Raw genomic sequence first — 17,158 nt, 5'->3', positions numbered from 1 at the left:
CATTGATAATATAAATGATGCATTAGGATTTGCATTTACTGATTTAATAAACTGTTATGGAGTAAAGCAAAATGTCACCGGGCCCACTCATCATTTTAATCATACGCTAGATTTAATTATTTCGTATATTATTGATCTTACTGATATAGATATCGTACCTCAAAGTGACGATGTTACTGACCATTTCTTTGTATGGTGCATTTTGCGTATTGATGATATTAACTATATGGCTTCACGTTATCATCCGGGCAGAACTATTGTTCCAGCCACCAAAGACAGATTTGCAAATAACCTGCCTGATTTATCTCAACTGCTTTGTGTACCCATAACTACACATGAACTAGATGAAATGACTGGCAACATGGGCACTATCTTCTCTAATACATTAGAAGCTGTTGCCCCCATCAAATTGAAAAAAGGTTAGAGAAAAACATACTGTGCCATGGTACAACAGTAATACCCACTCTCTCAAGAAAGAAACTCGTAGTCTTGATCGCAAATGGAGAAAAACTAACTTGGAAGTTTTTAGAATTGCGTGGAAAAACAGTATGTCCAGCTATAGACAGGCTCTAAAAACTGCCAGGGCCGAGCATATCCACAAACTCATAGAAAATAACCAAAAAAATCCAAGGTTTTTATTTAGCACAGTGGCTAGATTAACAAATAACCAGACGCCACCTGATCTAAATACTCCCTCACAGTTAAATAGTAATGACTTTATGAATTTCTTCACTGATAAAATAGATGACATCAGACATACAACAAATGTAGATTCTACAGTGTCTAATACTTCATTTTCATCCATCGCACCCAAAGATAAACTGCACTGCTTTACAACTATAGGACAGGAAAAGCTAAATAAACTTATCACTGCATCTAAACCAACAACACATTTATTAGATCCTGTACCCACTAAATTACTGAAAGAGTTGTTACCTGTAGCCAGAGAACCGCTTCTCAATATTATTAACTCATCGTTATCTTTAGGTCACGTCCCAAAACCATTCAAGCTGGCGGTTATTACACCTCTTATTAAGAAACCACAACTAGATCCTTGTGAACTGGCAAATTACAGACCCATTTCAAATCTTCTATTTATGTCTAAAATTTTGTCTGCTCAATTGTGCGCCTTCCTGAAAAAATGATCTCTATGAAGAATGTCTTAGTGCTGCGTTCGACACCATAGATCACGATATACTCATAGATCAATTACACAACTATACAGGTATCTAAGGGCAGGCTTTAAGATGGTTTAGATCCTGCCTGTCTGATCGCTACCACTTTGTTTATTTAAATGGGGAGTCATCTCATTTATCACCAGTAAAATATGGAGTGCCACAAGGATCTGTCCTAGGTCCTCTTCTATTTTCAATATACATGTTGCCCCTTGGTAATATTATTAGAAAATACGGGATTAATTTCCACTGTTATGCTGATGATACTCAACTATATATCTCAACGAGACCAGATGAAACTTCTAAATTATCTAAGCAAACAGAGTGTGTTAAAAATGTAAAAGATTGGATGACCAAAAATTAAAATTTTTTATCATTTTAAGGGAAAAATAAGTTGATTTTAAATTTCATGGCATCAACACATCTCAAAAAAGTTGGGACAAGGCCATGTTTACCACTGTGTGGCATCCCCTCTCCTTTTTATCACAGTCTGCAAACGTCTGGGGACTGAGGAGACAAGTTGCTCAAGTTTAGGAATAAGAATAGGCTTCTAATTGCTCAACTGTCTTAGGTCTTTTTTGTCGCATCTTCCTCTTTATGATTCGGCAAATGTTTTCTATGGGTGAAAGATCTGGACTGCAGGCTGGCCATTTCAGTACCGGGATCCTTCTTCTACTGGTATTGTCATGTTGGAAAATGCAAGGTCTTCCCTGAAAGAGACGACGTCTGGATGGCAGCATATGTTGCTCTAAAACTTGGATATACCTTTCAGCATTGATGGTGCCTTTCCAGATGTGTAAGCTGCCCATACCACACGCACTCATGCAACCCCATACCATCAGAGATGCAGACTTCTGAACTGAGCACTGATAACAACTTGGGTCGTCCTTGTCCTCTTTAGTCCGGATGACATGGCGTCCCAGTTTTTCAAAAAGAACTTTACATTTTGATTCGTCTGACAACAGAACAGTTTTACACTTTGCCACAGTCCATTTTAAATGAGCCTTGGCCCAGAGAAAATGCCTGCGCTTCTGGATCATGTTTAGATATGGCTTCTTTTTGACCTATAGAGTTTTAGCCAGCAACGGCGAATGGCACGGTGGATTGTGTTCACCGACAATGTTTTCTGGAAGTATTCCTGAGCCCATGTTGTGATTTCCATTACAGTAGCATTCCTGTATGTGATGCAGTGCCGTCTAAGGGCCCGAAGATCACGGGAATCCAGTATGGTTTTCTGGCCTTGACCCTTACGCACAGAGATTGTTCCAGATTCTCTGAATCTTTGGATGATATTATGCACTGTAGATGATGATAACTTCAAACTATTTGCAATTTTTCCTCTGAGAAACTCCTTTCGGATATTGCTTCACTATTTTATGCCACAGCATTGGGGGAATTGGTGATCCTCTGCCCATCTTGACTTCTGAGAGACACTGCCACCCTGAGAGGCTCTTTTTTATACCCAATCATGTTGCCAATTGACCTAATAAGTTGCAAATTGGTCCTCTAGCTGTTCCTTATATGTACATTTAAGTTTTCCAGCCTTATTACTACCTGTCCCAACTTTTTTGGAATGTGTAGCTCTCATTAAAATCCAAAATGAGCCAATATTTGGCATGACATTTCAAAATGTCTCACTTTAAACATTTGATATGTTATCTATATTCTATTGTGAATAAAATATAAGTTTATGAGATTTGTAAATTATTCCATTCCTTTTTTTACTCACAATTTGTACAGTGTCCCAACTTTTTTGGAATCGGGTTTGTAGATTAAAAACACACCTCTTTGGCCAAGCATTCAAATAATGCATCTCATAATTTTGGACTGCAGTTATATCTGATTAAATGTGCATTATTATTCTTTAGCTTGGGTTAAACTAATTAATTTTACTTGGCTGGAACAGCAGCTACGCTAATTATGTCTCTATTTGTTTCTCTGTTTTGCCACGGGATTTACATCCCATGGTTGTAAAAGGGTTTTCACAAGCTCCAGTCTGGATCCAGAACACCTGAGAAGAGATGATGCCAACCCCTCAGAGGACCTCAGATGATGCTAACCCTGAAACAACATACAGAACTACCATTTTGCTATAAGTTTGATTGCATAATTGCTGTTAATAGTGTTAATCGTCTGTTTGTTTACGTCTTTTATTGATTTTTCTGAACATTTCTGCCGTATGCGCACAAACTGCATAAACTACTACTAAATATTGTAGAAACTTAATTTTCTGTAAAGTTGCTTTGCAATGATTTGTATCGTAAAAAGTGCTATACAAATAAACTTGAATTAAATTGAATTGAATGTCATTTTCATTCATTTTAGTGACTGGTATAGAAATAATACTTATGTATTTTTTCTGTAAATATTAAATTAATGAAAGAACTATGAGTTTCTCTTTGTAGTGCATTTTTTAGGTTTGATAACTTGAAAGTAAAGTAATTAATAATCTTATTAATTTTTAAATGCAGTAATCAGTAATGTAATCAAATTATAATTTTAAAGAAGTAATTATTAATATGTAGTGGATTACTTTTTTAAGTAACTTACCCAACACTGGTTGTAAGTTATTACAACCATTGCCATATCTACTTAAACATCTTCAACTTCAGCTTTCTGACTCTTGCCTCTTCTTTTTGGTGTTTTTTGTGCACCTTCTGCATAAAAATTTTGTGTCTTTTTGTACCTGGATTATCAAATTATATGTAAATTTTAACAAGTATCAAAACAATGTCCTACCTTAGTGAAGGGCTAAACGGCATCCACCAGGCACAGCATAAAAATGATTAACTGTCTTATCCAAATCTTCGTGAATGGTCCATTCAATGTTAAGTACTGCAATGTCCGAGAGTCTCTCCTGGCTCATTGTGTTTCTCATATGTGTTTTCAGTCGGCACAAGCAAGAATTTTTTTTTTTACTCGATGCGCTGTTCATCGGCACAGACAAGAAGAGCTTAAAGAAATTGCCATTTACTAGACTGTGGACTAGCTTTGACTCTTTGAACAGTGACAATTGTTGACATAGCGTTAAAAAAGTGACAGATCCATAGTGATAGCACGTACTAGAGCTGAGGAGGTTGTTAAGTACAGTTAAAGTGTTCATGTCATTTTCCTGAAATTGCTCACAGATCTCATTAATAGTGTTGTCCAGTACACTGAAATGCAACTCCTTGTAATGGTCCTGTGCTGAGTCTGCATTCGGTCCATGCATCGTTGCTTTGTTTGTTCTCCTCAGTGGATGTTGAGGGCCATGGTAGTAGTTTTTATCGCCCAACTCGACTGTGAACTCCCAAAGCTGTTGAAAGTGGTGGTCAGTTCTCATTGCTAAAAGACACTAGGTTTTTTACAGTGGCATCCCAGCTAACAAAAGTACGTAACTGTTACGTAACTGCAACGTAATCTGGTGACCAAAGTTTCGTCGTGGCGACGTAACTAGTTACGTCGTGGCAACCGGAAAAGTGAAAGGTGCGTATACATCGCCACAACGTAACTTTGTGACGTTGCCAGTAAGTAACTGCGACGTCGTGGCAACGTCGCGAATCGGTAGTTGTGTGCTGGTAATCAGTTGGTAATTTTTGATAATTATTTATTTTTTATGGGCGGACATGCAGTAGTTTAATCTCATTTATGTCCTCATATGCCCAAACTAATTTAAGGCTGTTTCAGCAGCTGTGAATAATGAATACAGACTCGAAATGAATTCAGTTCATTTATTAACAAACAAATATGACCAGTAATACACCCAAATTATTAATAAAAAAACATAGGATATACAGCAAAATGTGAATGAAAGCATTCAGCCCATACAGAAGCATAGATAGATTAAAATATATTAATAATAAATAAATGTCCATATATTTAAATATCTATATCCTTCTGTTAGCATCCAGGGTCAAAACATTATGCACAAATATTCAAGTCTTAGTAGGCACTCAGCCCATTACATTTAAATACATAATATCCATCATTAACCATGCACACAATTCATCAACTAATCACATGTTCCCACAATAATACATCAGCTAATCACACCCTTAACCAAACCACTACAAACAATTAACTGAAAATCATATGCAATATCTTATGAACAGATGTATTATAGCAAATCAGGTTTAATGAATCTCACACCTAACATACAGCATTATGGCCAGTTCACACTGGCAAAAAAACTATTTAAAAAACATGCTTATTTTGTTTTGTTTGAACTGTTGGAGTATGGCGGTGTGAATTGGCTTTTAGGTGCTTTGGACACCAAAAAAAAACTATTATGTTAATTGCTAAAACAGTATATATAATGTTTAAGCAATTAACATTAAATTCTTAAATCTTCAGTAATTCTTACTTTCTCTATGCTTGCAGTATTCAAGTGTTCATGTCCCTGAGTAATATCTGCATCAACCGAAGTATGCTAGTAGACAGCAGTCCATATGAGAGAGGTCTGGTGTGGAGGGTGGATCTGGAACTGACTTCTGTACAGTTTGTCACATCTCTTGATTATCTGTCTTCACAAACTGCCCTGAAATACAATTCAAACATTAACAATGATTGTTATAAATGTAACGTAAGGCTCTTACATTCACAATGCTCATTTTGGAAATATAGTTAATATCAGTAATATGCAGCATGCACAATACAAGGAAGTAGTCATTAACATCGTCACTTTGAGGTATGATATCAGTGATATATGATATATATATATATGATATATCAGTAAGGCTACTTTAAGAAAAAATAAAATGAATAAATTAAGTTGTGTTGTGTTATGCATTCAAATAGTTAAACATGCTAAAACACAGAATTTGGTAACAAAAATAATAATTTTTAAAAAAAATGGTGAGAAAAAATAAAACATTTCATAGGGCCCTAAACATGTATTTTTTGTTGTTGTTGTTGTTGTTAAACTTTTAATAAATTAATGTGAAAATGTATATACTATTAAAAAGGAGTTGAGAAAAATTAAATGGGGAAAAAAACTTTTTTTTTTTATTAAAGTGGAAATCAGTTTACTAAATAAAAAACTTGACTGACTGCTACTTTTAAGGGATATTATTTGTGTTGTTTATTATTTATTTTTATGTATACTATATTATTTTGTGCAATTACTTGCTAGTCAGTTGAGTTTGTGGCAAAACCTTTTGCAGTGTTTACATGCTGTTTATACCTGCATAAAATTTATTGAAATAGTGGTTTAATTTCATAAAGTACAATTTGATTTCAAAATGCACCTACATTTTTTTGCATTTTGTGTTTTTCAGTTGAATAAAAGACAAATTTTCCCTATATATTTCATCATTGAGGATTTCTTTTAAAAAAAAGTTTAAAAATCTCGTCTCCTCTCGTTCCAACAAACCCATACTATTTCCCCTTCTACAAGTATAACATCACAATCACACCACTATTAGCCAGACCAAGAGATACAATAGATTTCTATTGCATATCTGACAGTGTAACATTAAGCAGAAGTATTTCAAATGATTTAAACCTGTATCCTGTTTTCTGGGTAACACTGAGAATATCACTATATATTGTTGCAACACCTCCCCCACGACCAGTCTGACGGGGCTCATGTTTATAACAGTAGTTCGGTGGAGTAGACTCATTTAGACCAATATAATCATTTGGTTTGAGCCAGGTTTCAGTCAAGCAGAGTACATCAAAAAACTATTATCTGTGATCATTTCATTTACAATAACTGCTTTGGGTGTGAGTGATCTAATGATTTTGAGCCCAAACTTATTTTTTTGTTTTTTTTTTGTTTATTAATTTTGCATTTTTCTGGTTTAATCACAATCAGATTTTTTTCTAGAACATGCATTAAATTTATATTTTGACCTCACTATTCGGGGAACAGACCAGTGTGATTTAAAAAAAAAAAAAAACTGAAAATATTCGTTAATGAACATTTTTTCTGTAACTAAGATGAGACGTTGACGAGCTAAAACTAATATCTCATGATAAAAACTATGACGAAATTTACGCTGCGTCTTCGTTAATAAGACGAGACGGGACTATAATGTTATTTGATTTCTACCGGATATTCAAAATACAGTCGGACTCGTAACACAAAAAGGTTGCGGGTTGGAGTCTCATACCGGCAGGGATTGTAGGTGGGGGAGTGAATGTACAGCGCTTTCTCCAAACTTCAATACCACGACTGAGGTTCTCTTGAGCAAGGCACCGAAAAATGGCTGCTCACTGCTCCGAGTGTGTGTTCATGGTGTGTGTGTGTGTTCACTGCTGTGTGTGTGCACTTTGTATCGGTTAAATGCAGAGCATGAATTCTGAGTATGGGTCACCATACTTTTTATCACTTTCCTAATAAAGTACCCATCTGAGTCATTAATGTTAACCAACAAAAGATGTTAAATAAAATTAAAATTAAAATTGTCATCATTTATTCAAGTTTTTCCAAATTCAATCCTTGATTCAAATTTCTCATAAGCTTAATTGATTAGGTCTAAAGAGAGAATAATTAATTACTATTTTTGTTTGAAGACTACATATAATGACTAAAAGTTGAAAAAAATGCAATGCAATGACTTTTCATAGACTAAAAACTATGAAAGACACAAAAGACTAAAATGTGACTAAGACTATTAAGCATTTTCGTCTCAACATAAAGACTAACGCTAAATCAAAAATGCCTGTCAAAATTAACACTGGAACAGTTACAGTCTTCATTGATTGGACAGTGCAAGTTCTTCTATTTAAGTGGGTAGAACAAAAGCCATCATAGCAGTTATTTGAGAATCGGCTTACTAGTCAATGGAGCGTAGAGTCCTGGAGATGTTGTCCAACAGGAGTTCTGCTTCGACTCTGCTGGGGTGCAGGCCATCAGCGCGAAAAAGCCTAGGACGCTCCCAGAAAAGATTCCAATTATTAACAAAGAGCAGTTTCTGTTCTTTACACCATGACAATAACCATTCATTTAGAGCAAAAAATCTACTGAACCTTTCGTGTCCTCATCTATACATGGGAAGAGGTCCTGACATGATGATCATCGTGCAGGCGATATGCGGCGCACCGTCTCGATCAGGCTCCTGAAGTCCCTCTTTAGTGTCTGCGTCTGCCGCAGCTTGGTATCGTTAACCCCGGCGTGAAGCACGACCGCTCCGATGCTCTCTTCACCCTTCAGGATCGCGGGTATCTGTGCAGAAATATCAAGAACACGAGCACCAGGGAAACAGTGAGTGTGCACATTACCTTCAGCTAACATAGCACGAATGTGCCGGACAATGGAGTCTCCGACGAACACAGAGTCGTGTTCTGTCTCGTGAAGTGGAGCAAATAGGTTTACAGTGGAGATCACGAAGACCGGAGGCGGCGGGGGGAGAGAGGTTGTCACCCAGGACCTGGCTCATGTCTTACACTGTGGCACAGGGTGAAGGACATCTGGGAAGATTGCGTCCTGGGTACACCGGGCCTGTGCAGAGAACCACACAGAGTAGAGGGGGTGGGAGAGTTAGCAGCGTGCTGTATACTTACCCCGGACTTATGAGCGTCAACCCCTGTATGTTTCCAGCACGGCTCTCCGCTCTCTCAGCTGAGCCTGCTTCTCCACGAGGTCACGGATCTGCTTCTCCACGGCCTCCAACTCCTTATTAGAAATAAACAAACTAGAGAATAGGGGAAAATACAAAATAAAAAATACAAAATACAAAAAAATCTTAAGCTACCAGAATTTGTTTACAATGAACAATCAAAACGTGTTTGAAACAGTGGTTTGAAATAGTTTCAGCCCATTTTAGACTGCGTGCAAGTGACGTCACTGATAGACTCTACAGTGCAGACTTTCAGGTTAAATTAATTAGCTTACTTCCATTTATCTATTGACAAATTATCAGCAAAACATTTACAAAGCTATCAAAACCACCCCTTTACACATAAGATGTGATTAAAAGCCCAAACTTTCATTAATAAGAGCTCAAATCAATTATGCTATAGTTTTGTTTCTACGCTAGCGTAATATTTGCTAGCATACATTTCAGATAATTAAGGAAATATACCATAATCACAGAGGTATAAATATTAACAAAAGTACATAGAGTAGACTGTGGATAATATTAACATGATATTAACTTAACCAATCTGTCGCAGGTGTTGAACTTTTCTTTGGTATAACTGACGAGAAACAGAGAAAGTGTCAGACGAGTCCTCTCCTCTCCAGCAGCTGACGTGTCCGCGGTTGCCATGGTAACTCTCAACGGCTAGTAGGCTAATAAAAACAAAAATATTAAAAAGGGTTTTAGCGTCTTTACAGAGTTCAAGACTTTTGTTTTTACTTTGTTTTATACATTTTATCAACCTATTTATTTACTATAAATTGTAAGACTCACCTCAGAAAAGCTAATTCTCCTGTCAGACACAGTTGAAGTGAAAAGTGCCTCAAACAAACGCGCTGTCATCCTGATACAGTCTCTGCGGCAGATGAGATTGTTTAGCCAGTCTGTGTCATTATTTTACGTTCATAACTCCTTACAAAATAGAAAGTTTCACAAAATGTATTTCCTTTCTTGTCAATACTGTGCGCTCGGTGTGTCAGCTGTGGAAGCGCGCGCGCTGTATGTCAAGTCATTATATATTAAAAACATGTCCATATTCTGACTTGGTGAAAAGAAACACATTTTATCTTTAAGGAACGTTTAATCTTGTGTCTGAAGTTTAATTACACTTTTTAAATATCACTATACTCAGAGAGCATATAAAGCACGTACAAAAGTTATGGTAATGAAATTACGTGCATATGACGTTGTAGTTACGTTGCCAGTAAGTCATGAAGTTACCAATATATTACGAATAGAGAACCAATCTGGGACGTTCTTGGTTATCTGGTCACGTTGGAAGGACGTACTGACGACGTTGTGAGTTGGTAATGGGATGGTAATAAAATTACGGTCATGCGACGTCGTAGTTACGTTGTCAATTGGTAAGTCACGGAATTACCAATAATTACCAATACGTTACGTAACTGTTACGTCGTGTGTTAGCAGGGATAATGTAAGGTGATGGACAGTACATTGCACTGCATGAGAACTTGTCGCATTAAAATGCAAGGGAACAGAAAGTGAAAAGCAGTGACTGATGTCAACAGACTACTTGCCTGTCCCCCGATTCGCACATCATTTTCTGAAATTTCACTTGGAGTGTCAACAGCAGTCTCAAAGTTATAAAGTATGCCCTTGAGAGGCTTTTGCATGGCAGCTCCATCTTGTTTCGCTAAGAGGTTTCAGTGTGGTAGATTTTCCAGGAAAGTCGCTGTTTTATTCTTGCAAAGAGTCAAAAACAGCATGTCGTTTTTCTGACCCCTCGATGAAGTTATAGAGTGATTTAAAGGGTTAGTTCAGCCAAATATTAAAATTATGTCATTAATGACTCACCCTCATGTCGTTCCAAACCCGTAAGACCTCCGTTCATCTTCGGAACACAGTTTAAGATATTGTAGATTTAAGAGCCTTTCTGTCCCTCCATTGAGAATGTATGCACGGTATACTGTCCACGTACAGAAAGGTAATAAAAACATCATCAAAGTAGTCCATGTGACATCAGAGGGTCCGTTAGAATTTATTGAAGCATCGAAAATACATTTTGGTCCAAAAATAACAAAAATTATGACTTTATTCCGCTTTTTCTTCTCTTCCGGGTCTGTTGTGAATGCGACTGCTGTTGACTGTTGACGTACGACGCTGCTGACGTGTTTTCTGGTGCGCCCAATAACAAAGATAACACGTCAGCAGCGTCATACGTCAACAGTCACAGCAGTCGCGTTCACAACAGACCCGGAAGAGAAGAAAAAGCGGAATAAAAGTCATAATTTTTGTTATTTTTGGACCGAAATGTATTTTCGATGCTTCAATATATTCTAACGGACCCTCTGATGTCACATGGACTACTTTGATGATGTTTTTATTATCTTTCTGGACGTGGACAGTATACCGTACATACATTCTCAATGGAGGGACAGAAAGCTCTTGGACTAAATCTAAAATATCTTAAACTGTGTTCCGAAGATGAACGGAGGTCTTACGGGTTTGGAACGACATGAGGGTGAGTCATTAATGACATAATTTTAATATTTGGCTGAACTAACCCTTTAACATTGGTCAGCATGTGTCTCACAGCTGTAGTGGTGCGACAGACATCCACAATGCAGAGGTTGAGGATATGCGAGTGATAATGTACATGCATCGCCAGTGGATTTTCGCCTAAAATCTGTGTAGCTAAACTATGGCAGGTAACACTGCACTCTCAAGTTGCTGATATCAAGATTAAGACTTGTTAGTACATTCTTTAAAAGAAGGGACAGAGAATCACCATCTGTTCTTTCAGTCTGATATCTGTCAGAATCTGTCAGAATGATTCATGGACAGCGAGGTCTCCTTCAGCATATCTTAAAACCACTGCAACTTGCTCATGCCTAATTATGTCTTGCGTTTCATCTGCAATAAGGGCAAAAATTTTTCATTGTGACATCAACTTTACAAGTCATTAGACTGGATTGTTATTTTGAGTGCCATCTCTGCTTCAGTACTTTTGAACCTGTGTTAGTTTAACATGACTATTCAATGTTTGAGTGAAATGGAATATTCATACAGTTTCAGAAATTTCTTTGGCTTAAATAAAAAGGTGATATGGCTTCTGATCTTTTTCACTCAGGTGGATCAGGTCAGCGAAAGTTGAATGTTGTTGCACCAGAAGCGAAAGGATACACAGGATCCTACCTCATTAAAACAGTAGGAACAAAGGGCTGTCTATATATTATGCCAATACAGAACAGTCGGTTGTTCAGCGCCTCACTTATTCCAGTTTACTATAACTATGTATAATTCTTCTTTAATAACTTATTTCATATGATTAACACACCAGACACAAGTCAAAATCTGTTACTATGATTATTATTGGGTTATTATTTTGGGTTATTTTTTTTCTAATAACCACAGTTGATGTCTTTATGTCCATAACTTATATAAAAGGACCCTAGAGAACCTACAGATACTGAAGCACCATCAACTTCCACAAAAATGGATCATTTAAGTGGCAATGTTACGTAGTAACTTAATACCATGACTTGCAGGAACTACAAAGTGATTGGTTCAAACTATAAATCATATCTTTTATTTTTGTTCACATCCACCGTTGGGGGTTAGTTGGATTTTATGGATTCATCTTTGGCAGTGACGGATGTCAAGGTAAGACCAATGCATGCAGGACTATTTACCACATTTTTGAAGCCCCCCAACGGGTTGGGGGGTTGTGAGTTGTTGGATTATTTTCCAACATTTTATTTTATAATGGTAATGATTTTTAGTTCACTTTTAATCTTGTCTCTTGCTTTAGTTAATGTTTTCTTCAAACTATTTTTTTCTGCATTGGTAAGGTAGCTTGTCTTATGTGTTCGGCCATGTATCCACAAGACTGTGGGGAAAGGTTAATATTTATCACCTTATTTATTAATATTTTTTAATACTTTGTGCTTCCTATTTGGTGTTGTTTAGTGTGTGTGGTAGTAATTTCTATTCAGCTAATTACATTATTTCTTTCAGATGTGAAGGTACACTAAACATGGATTTGAATATTCCAGAGCAAAAGCAAGACAAGCAGAAGAGGTGGTCTTGCTCTTGTAGGTTTGTATTATTTTTCCTCTTTTTTTTTTTTTTTTTTTTTGCCTTGGCCAAAAACTAAATAATGCATCTGTATGTTTGTTTGTTTTCTTTTTGTCAAGCCTTACAGAAGTAATCCACAAACTTCAATAGACTCTGCAAACTATTTTTATATTGATAAGGTTTTCCAATTCATCTGTACTACATAAATTATCAGTAATATATACAGTTTTTTTCCAAAGTTTGGAACGTTACGATTTTTAAATGTTTTTAATGCATTTAATGCAGAGACTGCATTTATGTGCTCATACTATTTCACAAAATTAATCTTTGTACTGTATAAAAATAACTGTTTTCTATTATAATATTTTTTACAATGTAATTTATTTCTGTGATGTGCAGCTGAATTTTCAGCATCATTACTCCAGTCTTCAGTGTCACATGATCTTCAGAAATCATTCTAATATACTGATTTACTGCTCAAGAAACATTTCTGATTATTATCAATGTTGAAACCGGCTACTTTATATTTATGCAGACTCAATAATATACAATTATTCTATTGTTTGGGGTGTTTTTTTAAATATGAATATATTAAAATTGACAGTAATGACATTTATAATGTTACAAAAGATTCTGTTTAAAAAATATGCTGTCATTTTAAAGTGTTCAACGAATCCTGAAAAAAGTTTCGAACAGTTATATAAATATAAAAAAGTTTGGCAAAAGATGTTTTTAACTTTGATAATAATAAGAACCATTATTAATAACTTAACACCAATAATATTTGAACAGCAAATCATCATATTAGAATGATTTCTGAAGATCATGTGACACTGAAGACTGGAGTAATGATGCTGAAAATACAGCTGCACATCACAGAAATAAATTACACTTTAAAAATGTATTCAAATAGAAAAGATACTTTGAATTGTTATGTTTTATAATATCTCTGTTTTTACTGTATTTTTAAATAAATGCAGCCTTGGTGCTGTTGACTTGAATTTTTCACCAGATGTCAGTAACAACCAAAGTAATTCATACATACAAATAAAACAAATAAGCCAGAGTCAACAATATTTATTTTACCTGCTATATATATATACTGTATATATAATTTTTTTTATAATTTTTTCCACAATTATTCTATACGTTACAATCTGTGTTTATTTTGGTAATAGTCAAAATTATTCAGAACAAGTACTGTTTTCTTTTTTCTTTTTTAGATCGAGACAGCAGACACTACAGCATTGCTTGACATCTCTGAAAGACTGGTAGCATGTGGATACACTGGACCGCTAAACATCTGACAGAAAGGAGGACATTGTCAGGTATGTGTGATTCTGCGATGTTTGTAGTTCTCTTTAAATCGGACTCTCTACTCATTAACAAGCATAGACTTATTTTTCCCTTGCTTTTTCCACTGTTCTGAAAAACATGACAATATTAGTGAATTTCAAAAGTGTGATTTTTCCAAGCCTGAAAGGTCAGAATTTCTATGTAAATTACACTATATAGTCACTACATGTTGTTAACTAATATTACTAAGTCCTTGTCTAATTAAATGTCTAATTACATAGCAATTATGGCACTGTAATATCAAATGTAGCCTACTATTTTCAGAATTATTTTCCAATCTGACGTGGAGATTACGGAGGACTAGATAGCCTTACTCACCTTTACCTTTTACTTTAAAAAACTATAAATTTTAATGAAAATATATTTTTAATAAACACTTCTATTCCCCTTACTAACAAGATTTTCTTTTTTCTTTTGTACACATTTTTTCTGGATTTACTCTGATATGCAGTGCTGTTGTCCTCTGTATGAATCCTTCCAATGCTGCCGCAGATGTGCAAAGGATTGGAACTCCATGGCCTTCATGAAATTATGAAAAAAGCCGTTATTTGTTCCTGGACGTTTTGAAAAAGTAAGTATTGTTACTTGCATTTTTGCATATGTTTTTGAGTGGTGCACAATAAAAGGTTGTTCTTTTTAATTAGCAGCCCGATGCAGATTTCCTCACAATGGCCCTCTCACCCATTTTAAGTGAGATGGGTTCAGTGAAGCAGAGGGAATCACAAATTATTTAACCATTTACGAGACTTCATTCAGAGCCTTGAAGATGAAGGTAATATGCACCGTATAACATATACATTATCATTTTACACAGATTAAGTAAATCTGTCAAGCTTTTATGACAGACACTATTTCAATGTTTATATGCAAAAAAACGAACAAAAGTATATTATGTAACTGTAACTTAATTATTATAAAAACTTCATTGTGTAATTTAAGCAGTTGTACAGCACAAATCAGTCAATTTTAACCTTAAATATTATAATGTAGTACCAAATGAATGTATATTTTACAGCATAGTTGAGATTTTTTTCCCCCTTGAATTTGGCACGTACGGTATCTGATATATATCCAAAATAATCAATATTGAGTCGAATCGAATTTGACGAATCGTGAAATTTGTGTCACCCCAGCCCTAGTGTTTACAATGTTTATTTGTATTCATAAAACCTGACATTGTAGTTTTGCTTTTGATCTTGTTTCTTGCAGAAGAAGGAAGCACTAGTACAGAGCACAGAGGTGAGGATGACAACGAACGAACATCTAAATCAGAGGACTGCACCCACGGAGATGAACAACAAGACAAGAATACTGTCAAAAGCTTCATGCAGTGGCTGACTGGTCAGGGACACGTTCCCATTACATCCACACAGAGAGAAACATTCAACATACATGTAGAATTTGATCACGACCGTCAGTTGCAATATGGTCAACACAGTTTGTGCCGCCCTCTCGTTAATGCATGCTCCTGTACCATCACCTTAGGGACCTACAAAGAGTTTCTTTGCTTTATGCGACAGGCTGTGATCAAAAGTAAAGAATTTGGTCGTTCATGAGATGAATTCTCAGTGTAGGGTTTACTTCATATGCTGTTTACGCTGTTATACTCTTATCAGTTTGTAAAAAAAAAAACAGTTTTCAGATGTTCAGCTGTAGTTTATTTCTTTATAATCGTTTAGTTCATTACGGGCATGTATTGATTGCTGGCAGATTGTTACACATTCAATTCAGAAATGAAGAGAAAGGTATATTTATTTACAGTCAACTTAAATGAGTGTTGAAGTCAAAAAACAATGCAATTAAAACAGCTGAGATGATTTATTATTATTAAATGTAAAATACTTTGTTACTTCGGTGACATTAAAAAGCTACCTACAGATGTACTGGTCAAAAAAGTCACAAACTATATTATAAACAATATTTTATTGCACCACTTTTAGGTTTGATTATGGTGTGTTTTTGTCATAGCTTTGTTTTCACTAAAATATCAGTGAGGTTACAATGCAATGTCACAAACTTTATTTCCATCATGAGTAAAATTACTCCAGACTTGCAGTGAGCTTCAGGTAAATAGGTGGTAAATTCATGTGTGACAATTAAGCCTTCCATAACTTGTTCCTGATTAACCTTACATTTCCATCCTAGAATATGACCATGGGATACATCTTTCAACATGGTTGTGTCCAAATAACTGTTGCCAAACATATAAAAAGCCAGAAAAATACTAATACTTTATACTATGATGCTTATAATAATTTTAGGGGTATAAATCAATATATAAAAACATGTCAATAGATTGTGATTTTTTTGGCTTGTGTTTTAGAAAATCAAATCTTTTTGTAATTTTGACAAAACATATATTGTTGGAAAGGTCTGAGAGTCAAGGTTCCATATTTGGTGACTGTTTTGCAATAGAAGTGATATTGTGACAGGTGTAGCCCAGTGGTTATTTTTTTTATTTATTTTTGGTATAGTCCCCTTTCAAAATTTGCTGCAACTTCTCCTGTGTGTGGCTAGTGCAGAGAGGAGTTTTTCAAAACTGAAGCTCATTAAAACATACCTGAGGTCTACAATGACACAGCACCATCTCAATGGCCTGGCCATGATGAGCATAAACAGACACGTTTCCAGACAGCTGTCCTATGATGACATTAATGACAATTTTGCAGCAATTAAGTCTAGGTGTGTCCAGTTTTAAAGCTATTGGACAGGTGAGGTTACTCACTTTCATATCATCAATTTAAAATTGATAGGCAAAATTCTGGATAACATCTGTAAGCTAATATCTGTGAGTAATGCATAGTTGATAATAGTAAATTCTTACTGCTAAATTCTGAAAAAACATTATCAGACCAAAAACTGTAATATGTAATAACCTAGAACGCTCTCTAACACTTGATGGCTGCTCTGTCAATTCTTCGTCATCAGTTAGAAACCTAGATGTGCTATTTGATAGCAATCTTTTCTTAGAAAGCCACGTTTCTAATTTTTCCATCTCAGAAATATATCTAAATTACGGCCTATGCT

At 35.5% G+C, this 17,158-nt stretch overlaps 1 protein-coding gene and 1 long non-coding RNA gene across 11 annotated transcripts in view; one reads left to right on the top strand and one right to left on the bottom strand.

Moving 5' to 3' along the window:
- The window catches only part of LOC109072976 (gastrula zinc finger protein xLCGF3.1-like), a 31,660-nt gene extending 15,103 nt beyond the window's left edge, over positions 1-16,557 (top strand). For 2 of the 9 annotated variants that reach the window (XR_006159357.1, XR_006159354.1), the window contains 4 exons: positions 13,999-14,103; positions 14,583-14,702; positions 14,776-14,903; positions 15,341-16,557. Coding sequence is in view for 2 of the 9 variants with exons in the window: in XM_042754376.1 (XP_042610310.1) it covers positions 11,183-11,219; positions 11,829-11,905; positions 12,320-12,361; positions 12,550-12,599; positions 12,716-12,796; positions 13,999-14,050 (339 nt within the window). In the remaining 7 variants the exon portion in view is untranslated. Of the gene's footprint in view, positions 1-9,972; positions 10,102-11,155; positions 11,220-11,828; positions 12,362-12,549; positions 12,600-12,715; positions 12,797-13,998; positions 14,104-14,582; positions 14,703-14,775; positions 14,904-15,340 lie in introns of those variants that run through there. The other 7 variants (XR_006159356.1, XM_042754377.1, XM_042754376.1 and 4 more) reach the window with 7 other exon arrangements.
- Positions 4,872-10,610, bottom strand: LOC109076375. 2 transcript variants are annotated; one of them, XR_006159361.1, is made up of 5 exons: positions 10,553-10,610; positions 9,512-10,440; positions 9,260-9,390; positions 7,935-8,791; positions 4,872-5,691 (listed from the first exon to the last, which is right to left on the bottom strand). It is a non-coding gene; the product is annotated as an uncharacterized LOC109076375 (long non-coding RNA). The 2 variants fall into 2 exon arrangements; XR_006159362.1 differs by lacking the exon at positions 10,553-10,610 and having other exon boundaries at positions 9,260-9,382; positions 9,512-9,577.
- Positions 16,558-17,158: the final 601 nt, after the last annotated feature.

This window comes from Cyprinus carpio, unplaced genomic scaffold, assembly GCF_018340385.1.
Source record: "Cyprinus carpio isolate SPL01 unplaced genomic scaffold, ASM1834038v1 S000006503, whole genome shotgun sequence".
Lineage (NCBI taxonomy): Eukaryota > Metazoa > Chordata > Actinopteri > Cypriniformes > Cyprinidae > Cyprinus > Cyprinus carpio.
Note: the sequence above shows the minus strand (reverse complement) of the source record. Positions and strands in the feature narration are given on the sequence as shown.